At 42.9% G+C, this 7,861-nt stretch overlaps 1 protein-coding gene across 1 annotated transcript; it reads left to right on the plus strand.

Moving 5' to 3' along the window:
• Positions 1–2,013: 2,013 nt before the first annotated feature.
• Positions 2,014–7,595, plus strand: foxf1 (forkhead box F1). Its single transcript, XM_072517877.1, has 2 exons — positions 2,014–3,403; positions 5,812–7,595. The coding sequence occupies exons 1-2, from the start codon at positions 2,431–2,433 to the stop codon at positions 5,970–5,972; spliced, it is 1,134 nt and encodes a 377-aa protein (XP_072373978.1). The 5' UTR covers positions 2,014–2,430; the 3' UTR covers positions 5,973–7,595.
• The last annotated feature ends 266 nt before the right edge of the window (positions 7,596–7,861 follow it).

Below are 7,861 nucleotides of genomic sequence, written 5' to 3' on the forward strand. Positions count from 1 at the left end.
TCCAACTTGCCATTGGGGTTTTAAGAAGAAGCATATTTGCTGGTCTTAGAGTTTTAGCTCCCCCACCGCCACCACCGCCGCTTTCCAATATCAGTCGTTCTGCTGATTCTTTTCATTTTGCTTTCCTTTTGCAATGACCAAATTTCCTTTTGTCACATGGCAGGAGGCACTCTGTTGTTTAAGTCGGTACAGTATATTATTGTTTTCTATCACTTAAAAAAAACTAAACTGGCTCTTTGCAACCAGGTCGCATTTGGGGATGTGGTGGTCTTTTGGAGGGTATCTTTGTTCCAATATTGCGGTGTTATATTGCGTGCTGACCGGCGTCAAAACTCAGTGTAAAACGTTCAATACGATGGTACCCCTCCGAATAGGGTCAACGCATTAATGAGGAATGTGATATATATTTGTTGAAAATCGCTTTTGCAAGTCAATTGGCGGCCCTGATCACAAAAGTGTGTTTAGTGTGTTTATATTAAATCGCTGAGATTTCGGCAAACACTCCTTGTCACTGCTAAAATCAGGCAAATCAGTTCCAGAATTTCTAAAGTGCAACGTATATTAATTCAGATTTAACTCCCAGCGGAGAATAGGTGCAAATTCCCTACAAGATCATAATTTTCGCCAAAATTTGATGTGCAACAATGGGGGGGGGGGCTGAGATTTACAACTTTATCTGCATCAAATAACGTAAAAACTATCTCCTCCAACGCGTAATCCCAGCCTGCTGAGAAATTCAACGCTTATGTTATTTTTTTAAATTCCGTGATCTTACCGGAGAGACGGGGGGGGGGGAATCAGAATTCCAGGCGCCGTCTGGACTTGTCGCCTGCGTTTGCTTCTGTAGTTCATCTTAATAAAATCTGGGAACCAACAGCAAGAATGGCACTCTCTAAAACACGACGCCGAATCAAAGCTCGTCTCTCTCACACTTGGCTTCTAATCATGTAAAAGCTTTCACTTTACATGAAAGAAACGCGGAGATACTTGCGATGTCCCCTTACCTTGGGTAGCCGCTTGTAGAGATGCGACACGTTATCGCAAACGATGCCAGGCGCCGGGGCTGCTCATTCCAGTCGTTACTTTTCCCCCTCTCCCTCGCAGTGACAGTGTGTGTGTGTGTGTGGGAAGGGGGGGGGGGGGGGGGGTGCAAAGTCTGTGGGCCAGAAACTGGGCACAATTCAGCCTGTACTAACTTATGTATCTATATACATATATAAAGAATAACTAAACAGTCAGGCGTGGGGCTACAAGGAGCATTTTATAAGGAACAGAAAAGAAACAGTATTAGATGGGATTTCACAGAATTTTCTTTAAAGGAGCAGATTGCAGATGTTTATATTGTTTTTGTATAAACATCCTGTACATGTTCCTGTCTATTAAACATCTGCTCTCAAACAAGGGACGAAATGTGTGTCTGATCCACATATTAAATAGGAGAAAATCCAATACTAATTTATTATCAACGATTCCTCAAAAAAATATAAACTGGTCCTTAAGACACAATAGATACATTATTATCAGGTTTCACCTTAATTTTTTTTTAAAAATAGACCGCCAACCCTGTATCTTCACTCTGTCCTGTCCCGCTCCCACTTCGCTCACCGGGCTGACATTTGTTTAGCTGAAATGATTGGCTTTTTTTTTCTTTTTCAAGCAAATAATTTGGTAAAAAGAGAGGAATTCTATCCAGTTCCTGTCGCTTTCAAATCTTAATCGAGGTTTAGAATGGACCTTTAGTCAAGGTTGGCTTTTATCGATCAACTGCATTTAATATTAATTTGTGTGTATGCAGTTATGTAGTATATAGTGGTCCCCTCCCCCCTCCCCTCCCCCAGAAAATCTGGCTTCAGCTCCGTGGAGAAAGACAGAGCCCACATCAAATTACTAATGAAGGCGGGTGTTGAAGCGCTTGAACAGCCCACCAGTCCTGACCGAGGTGGGAGGGGGGGGGGGGTCGGAGCGGGGTGTTCCTGGTTCCCTTTACGTCTTGACAGTCGAGAGGTTTCGAGACGCATGATGACAAGAGATAAGTAAACGCGATCTCTTTGGCGTGGCAGATGCCTGGACAACTGCGATGAAAAGCTACTCCCCGTCCAGGCGACCGCTGCAAAAACTCGCAGAGTCGGAGGAATAAAGTGGGCCGAGGAAGGAAGAAGTGCTCCCTCCCCCAGAGAGACCCACAACTGCATTCAGAAAACGTTTGGAAGATCCGGATATAAAAGCTATATATAGATATAAAGAAACGGTATATATATATAGAGAGAAACATTCTCGTAAAAATAGAAAGTATTTTCTTTGACATTTTGAAACAGTTTGACGTTTTGGGCGTGTGGAAGAGTCGGAGGAGTTGACTCAAAGCTCGGAGTGATTTGTTGCCGGCGAGTTCGCTTTAAGTTGTCTTGTTGCTGCGTGAGGATCGTCCCACAAATGACGGCCGAGGTTCAGCAGCCGGCGGCTCACAGCACGGCCCAGAGCAGCCCCATGTCGACTGGCACCGAGAAAGCCAACAATCAGACCTCTGTGATGGAATCGGCCATCTCCACCACCAAGACGAAGAAAAGCAACGCGGGCATCCGGCGCCCGGAGAAGCCGCCCTACTCCTACATCGCCCTCATCGTCATGGCCATTCAGAGCTCCCCCACCAAGCGGCTGACCCTCAGCGAGATCTACCAGTTCCTCCAGAGCCGCTTCCCCTTTTTTCGGGGCTCCTACCAAGGCTGGAAGAATTCGGTGCGCCACAACCTCTCCCTGAACGAGTGCTTCATCAAACTGCCCAAGGGTCTGGGCAGACCGGGCAAAGGCCACTACTGGACCATCGACCCCGCCAGCGAGTTCATGTTCGAGGAGGGCTCCTTCCGACGCCGACCCAGAGGCTTTCGCCGCAAGTGCCAAGCCCTGAAGCCCATGTACAGCATGATGAATGGATTGGGGTTCAACCACATCCCAGACGCCTACAACTTCCAAGGGTCCAGAGGACCCATCTCCTGCGCCCCTAACAGCCTCTCCCTGGACACTAGCATTGGCATGATGAATGGACATCTGCCCAACAACGTGGATGGCATTGGTTTATCGGGACATCACCTCTCGACTAACAACGGCCATTATATGGGAAGCTGTACCGGGTCATCCGTGGGAGATTACCCGAACCACGCCGACAGCTCGGTGCCCGCCTCTCCCTTGCTGACCGGCGCTGGGGTAATGGAGCCTCACTCCATGTACACGACCTCGGCTTCAGCGTGGGCCCCGACGGCCTCGGCACTCAACAACGGGGCCCCTTACATCAAACAGCAGTCTCTATCACCCTGCAACCCGTCAGCGAATCTAACTTCAAACCTGCAGGCGCACCCCCTAGACCAGTCCTATTTACATCAAAATAGCCACAATGCTACTGATATACAAGGTACAGCGCTTTATTATTACACATAGACAGAAGCAAATGTATTTATGCTGATATACTGCAGGAGGTGCTCTCCATTATATCTACAAAACAGAAATCTATTATTCGGTGGTAAATCTAATTTTAAGAATGTGCACATATTGGGGTGGACGGTACCAAGTGGTGATGGAGAAACAGATCGTGCTACATACTGGTTAGGGCGAATTAATCCAGATCTAGAACCCCAGCATTTCTTTTCGATTTATTGGTGTGCGTCGGGGTTATGTTCCAGGTCAAACCGCAGAAATACAGAAAAATCTTAGAGTATCAATAACAGGGGGGAAATAAAAATACATTTCCTGGTGCTCAAGCCATGTAGTGAGAGCAATGGGTTAAATAAGATTTCAACTAATTATTTGCACTATTTCCAAATCAAAAAAACAAGCTAGTTACTTTTGTAGGAAGCAATTCTAATGCTCACAAGATCTGGCAGAGAGTCGCTGTATAAACGTGGCGATTGAAATCTCACTTGATTTGGTCACATTGATTTAAAAAACTGCAAAAAAAAGGAATCTCCCCCCCACCCCCCGCCCCCCAGACATACACATAAACCACCTCAGCGGGCAAATTGTGTTCGGAGTCTATACACCAGTAAGATTCATTAGGGAATTGATGGAGATGCGACTTTGAGCTGGTGTCTTGCAGAAGGGTTTCAAAAGTGTCATTAAGTTAAGGAAGTCAGTTGTTTTTGCTTCCTCTCCGCACACGTAATTGGTTGCTGGGCTGGAATAATAACACACTGAAAGGATAACCCGGCCTTTGTTTTTCCAACAAATTCCTAAAACGTGGTCAAAGAAAACATCTTGATGCCATCCCCGCGGGGCGAGTGTTTACTGTGGTGCCAACGCCACTGCAAGAATAACATCAGAATGTAAAGAGGCGACTCCCTGCCGCAAAAGCCGTCCATTGGGGATTCATAGCGTGCAGTTTTAGTCCCATACCAACTCCGCCAGGAGCAGGATTAATTGTGTGAATCTGCAATGTGGTGTGTGTGTTTGTGTGGGGCGCGGGTGGTGAGTGGGTAGGGGGGCGGTGGAGTGGTGACTCTCTAGCAGTATTCCCGCTTATCCTGAGAAAAACCATGAGGATTTGCTTTTATATTAGCATTTCTGTGAGCATTCTGGCAGAGATTTCTAATACGTAAATAGATCCACTAGCAAATGTCGCACGTTGAGAGCGTCAAATACTTGCTCTCTTAAACAGGTTAAAACTAAGAGCAGCGTTTAAAGTTCGATCACAAACTATATGAGCGGGTCAAAATTCGTGCACCAATAACTGCACTGGTACAATATCTGATTAGGCAAAAAAATAAAATCGATTCTGATCTGTTATAAAGCCACTGGGTCTATTTTGTGAATCAAAGCAGCAACTATTTCATGGGGAACATGAAATCCCGAGTCCTTTTTCTCTTGGAAGTATTTTAAAAATATACAACTTATGCATCTTACAATGGCCAGCAGTATAATGGTATTAAATGTGCTACTTAAGCCGCACGATCAGATTAAGTTCAAGCGGTATAATTACATTGTAATGGGAAAGTATGGAAACTGAAGTCTGTCGGTTCATACGGCCAAGGGCAACTTATAAATACAACGGAAATAATCCATTTATGCGGCCGCTAAGTTTTTTGAGCGTGACTAATTTCAAGGTATTAGAACATGCGAGGGGAATTCATTTAAGCGAGGGACTAAGTAGTTTTGATGTGTGTGGACACTGTTTCTGTCAGAAACTGGCATAAATGGGGTTCTGTGCTCACAATGACGTGATTTAGACACTCAGTCCATCTCTCACATTTGGGTGAAAAATAAGGCCAAATGTATCCAACCGCAGCTTTTCTTCAGTAATCAGTGAAACAATCAAAGCGAGATCTTCGCTCTGTGCAAAGTGTACTTGATTAGAAGATGCGAGGCGACTTGATGACAAAACTGGGACGCAGGTTCCACAGTCAAATGGTTCCAGATTTGCATTTTGTGTAAAAGTTAAAATGTCGGTGAAACTGACTGATTACATTAGACCCAGGGACACACATTCATGATATAATCCCATAGATTAATTCATTATTGGGTGGTGAGGTGTGACTGATTATTGGGTTCTATTGCACGCGCGTTATCAACCCCTTAAGTGGAATTTATCATTTTAATAAGAGGTGCGCAGTGAAGAGGTTTTCACAGTGTGAAATTGGCTCCCGTGGTATTTGAGCAGGCCTAATGTGAATCTTCATTTTAATGTTACTCTGCACATCCTAGTTTGAAAATAATGTATTGCCAGGCTGGCGTTTTAATGATAAATACAGGCTCCTAATGAAGCTTCACTTGAATGCCATTTCTTCATCTCGGTGCGTTTTTTCTCTCTCCCCATTTTCTTTTAAACAGGAATTCCGCGATATCACTCGCAGTCTCCCAGCATGTGTGACAGGAAAGAATTCGTCTTCTCTTTCAACGCCATGACGTCCCCTTCAATGCATCCATCAACTAATGGATCTTACTATCATCAGCAAGTGACTTACCAAGATATCAAACCTTGTGTAATGTGATACTGTATAGAAAACCAGTGGAATATGCTCCCTCGCGGCCTTGCACTGCAGTAGTGTCTCCATCAACCGAAGCGGTGCGTCCTTGTCCTTATAAACTTTATTGGGATCCTTATTTAAAGCAATAAGTGAATCCAGGATGATTACTAGAGAAAGAAAAATACCATTTGTGAAGGCACTTTCAGCGAAGCTCAATCTAATAGTTCCTATTTATTCTATTTTTTTTAGCTACCCATCATAAAGAACACCGCATACATAGCCTCCAAAACTGATCAGTATTGTAAAATAAGTCAACGGTGCAGTTTGTCGGCAATATTTGCCGTTCCTATAATTTTTTTCATCATTTAATGTAAATCGTGAATTTTTAATTAAAAAAAGTTATCCTAACCTTTTTAAAATTTGAATATGTATTGGGAAAAATACATATTTTAGTCTTTCTTGGCATTTTGAGAAAGACTTGATAACAGTATTGTGACACCTGACTTTTTAAAAACGTAATCTTATGCACTGTATACCAATGTAATTCATGTGGATTTATAGGCGAGTTGGTTTGTACCTTTTTGTAGATGAACAACATGAAATGTTCCTTTATTCTGTGTATGGAGTCTACATGATATTGTATAATTCAGTAAAATAAAAAAACATGCAGTTTAGGCCTTGCCATGTGTAGTCTAGTTCAAAGAGGGAGAGGTTTGGATGGTGTGTGGGACCCACCGCAGGCCGCATTATTCCCGAGGTCCTGGACAGCTGAAACTGCAACGTTTCAAACTTGACATTTCAGACCTGGGGTGAAAGCCTGTTCCTCTCGGATTATCGGTGTTATTTAACTCTGTAATTGTAGTCCAAACAAACAGGGATCCCAAATGCAAATTCTTCAACCGAAAAAAAATAACCTCAGCAGAAAGCTCCGATATACAAAAAAACAAATTGGGTGAAATTAAATTTAGAAAATGTCAATTTCAAATTCAAGAAAATAAACAGCCAGGTCAAATTCTGGTCCAGGCGGTTTCTCGGTGCATGCACCATATAGAAAATATACCATCGACAATCGAATTCCGATAAGGCATGTCTTCATCTTTGTGAATAGTGAACAGTGCTCTAACACTGGGATATAATTGTCGCATTATTAAGGAGGGCATCACAGAATTAGCACTAATAATAAGTGCATATGAAGACGTTCACGTACGCGCGTAGGTATATTTTATGTGATTTATTTTAAACAGTTGTGAAATTTAAGAAGTATATTTTTTTTCCAGAGGATGTGGCTGTATTAAAGTTCCAAGTTATTGTACTCATTATGCCCAGGTCGGTTTCGATGTGAGTTATCATTATTTCTCCGTCCTCTCATTTCTTCCAATTTCTTGATAGCGTTGATGACACGTAGACATTCCGTTGCAATTTTGAAGGATTTTCCTCTTTTTTTAAGTATTGATTACTTTTACCCTGAAGAGTTTTGCTGGTGTAAATATATCGTTTTAACTTCGCACAGAAAACCTACTCGTCATTTGTTCTGAGTTGCTGAAATCACATTCGAATCTATATCTACACTTATATCAGCGCAACTGTGTATTTTATGAGCAGACATGTATTCTGAATATATCGACATTAAAATTCTAAAATGGTTTACAGCTGAGAGACATTTTTAAAATAAAACATCCATGTTCACAAACCTCTTCAGCAATACATAGAAACAAAAAAGCAGACCTGCACCCCTCTCTGAACAAAATTGGACGCTGCGTGCGAACTCTTGAGGCTTTTAATTTGTACCCAGAGAGAAGTATGTCCGGAATCTGACGAATACATTTTCCTGTAGCGCCATCGCGTGGAGCTGCTGACTTTAAATTATCTGGAATCTTCCGGCATCAGCTGATCCAATTCAATTCCCAAATCAT

Source organism: Scyliorhinus torazame, chromosome 10, assembly GCF_047496885.1.
Source record: "Scyliorhinus torazame isolate Kashiwa2021f chromosome 10, sScyTor2.1, whole genome shotgun sequence".
NCBI lineage: Eukaryota > Metazoa > Chordata > Chondrichthyes > Carcharhiniformes > Scyliorhinidae > Scyliorhinus > Scyliorhinus torazame.